Below are 2,034 nucleotides of genomic sequence, written 5' to 3'. Positions count from 1 at the left end.
ACACACACACACACACACACACACACACACACACACATGTGATTGCTCCTTTAAAGTTTGGTAACATATACAGTACGCAAACAAATGAATTACACAACATCATAGTAACAGCAGTTTTGTTTATCGACGACTCATCGGTGATGATAGGGGCCAAAAGGTTGGAAGAACAGAAGGGGCGTGTGCGTAAAACCCCGAAAAAGATATTCCGGAAAGTGAAAAATGTACCTACCATCGCCACTTTTCTTCCTTGTACGCTTACTATTCTTCTTCTTTTTCTTTGTGACGTCGGGCTTTTTGTCTGAAGTATTGAAACGGACTAGTATCTATATTACTGTAATGGATTCAAAGACGATTGCTTTAAGCCTGAAATGACTATTTCTCGTGACAATAAGTTATGTTGTATTACGATATTGCATATTCTGCTGTTTAGGGTAACTGTTTTCCTCCATAATCAGATGATATTGGTACTTATATGTTTTGTTTTTCGTTTTATTAATTAAATATTCAAACTGTATCATCACTTTGTAGCTTTTATTATTTCGTAAGGAAATTAAAAACATTTAAATGTAGAAAATATCATACCTTGACCTGGTTCGCTTGATTCTTCATTGTTGAATTCAATAGCGTGTAATTCTTTAATGAAATCTTCCCAAATGTCATCCGAATATTTTTCGGGAGGCCCTAAATATTGATACAATATGTATATTGCATGAATTACTAATACAAAATGTCGAGATCAGTTAACATAATCATAAAGTTTTCAGTTGGATGCAGATTTGATTATATTTATCTGGTAATATGAACTTTAGGCATCTAATAAACATTAAAATAACTGATGACAACGATGATTAAAATGTGAAATTAACATGAACTAGTAAACTCTAGTAAGTAAGAACTTAGGCAAAGAAAATCATTTAATTTTCAATGATATGGCATTGAATTCAAAATATTACTATTACTAATAGTATAATATTTTCCTGCAGTTCCTAGTACAATTTTTTTATTTATTTTTTGACTTTATGAATACTTCGAGGGGTTTTCAAATTAAATAAAACCCGAGGCATTGCCGAGTGTTTTGCCAATTTTGAAAATCCGGAAGGTGGAATTGCCCTATCCTATACCCTTTGGAATGGAAGAGTATTTTTCTCTCATTCAAACTACCAAAATAATCTCAGAAACCATGAAAATGCGTTTGGACTGGCTACCATTGTGAAAACGAATTTGTCAGCCAGATTAAGCATACCCCGTATTTGCAAACAGACTTTGCCTAGAAAAAAAAACATCTTACGTATACGGTTAATATATCAGAAATTTTCATCACGTTGATAAACACGAAGATAACATTTCTTACACACCTTTCTAACCATGGACAGCTCTATCTTAAACACAATGAAATGAGAGAAACATATACATTTTATCATATTCTTTCACTTAAAGTGCTCCATACATTAATTATAAGATACATGATACCATATGATTTGATGTACGTCTAAAAACCAATGTAGAAAAAAAGTATAAAGTACCTCCTTTGAAATGCTTGTCCAACAGGTCTTGTCGCTTTAATGTCATTAAAGCTGTGTAAACGACATGTTGGTGTTTTGTCGTGTGACGTCCAATGGTATCGAGCCATTTTGATATGACCAGTTGGTGAAGATGTTGTCCAGTTTCTTGGATAACTTTTACCTGCGATTCAGTGAATCCGATATGCGAGGCAAACTCGGCGAAATTTCCCCCGAGTTCTTTTGTAAGATACGACAGCCATCTGTTTGCCTTCGAACCTTAAGAAAATTGTGTAGATGACATAATATATTACAGTATCGTGTAGGTGGTTGTTTTTTATAATTAGATAAAAATAAGGAACAGCTTTTGTATAACATATTTTATTTTAGAAACCGTCGATTGACGTGATAAGAATAAACTACACGGTCAATTTCCTCTTTCATGTTCCTAGTAAAAACTAACCAATCCAGACAGGTGTCATGAATTGAGAAAATATTGCAAGGGAACATCAAGCATCCCCCGCCCCATCCCCCC

General features: G+C 33.9%; 1 protein-coding gene across 6 annotated transcripts in view; it reads right to left on the bottom strand.

Annotated features, from left to right (window-relative positions):
* Positions 1-2,034, bottom strand: part of LOC110453253 — a 46,356-nt gene that overhangs the window by 12,484 nt on the left and 31,838 nt on the right. For all 6 annotated transcript variants that reach the window (XM_021502133.1, XM_021502136.1, XM_021502135.1 and 3 more), the window contains 3 exons: positions 1,524-1,778; positions 583-681; positions 230-298 (listed from right to left, as the gene is read on the bottom strand). In XM_021502133.1, the coding sequence (XP_021357808.1) occupies positions 230-298; positions 583-681; positions 1,524-1,778 (423 nt within the window). The remainder of the gene's footprint in view (positions 1-229; positions 299-582; positions 682-1,523; positions 1,779-2,034) is intronic.

Source organism: Mizuhopecten yessoensis, unplaced genomic scaffold, assembly GCF_002113885.1.
Source record: "Mizuhopecten yessoensis strain PY_sf001 unplaced genomic scaffold, ASM211388v2 scaffold7205, whole genome shotgun sequence".
Lineage (NCBI taxonomy): Eukaryota > Metazoa > Mollusca > Bivalvia > Pectinida > Pectinidae > Mizuhopecten > Mizuhopecten yessoensis.
This window is presented reverse-complemented; position numbering and strand designations above follow the sequence as displayed.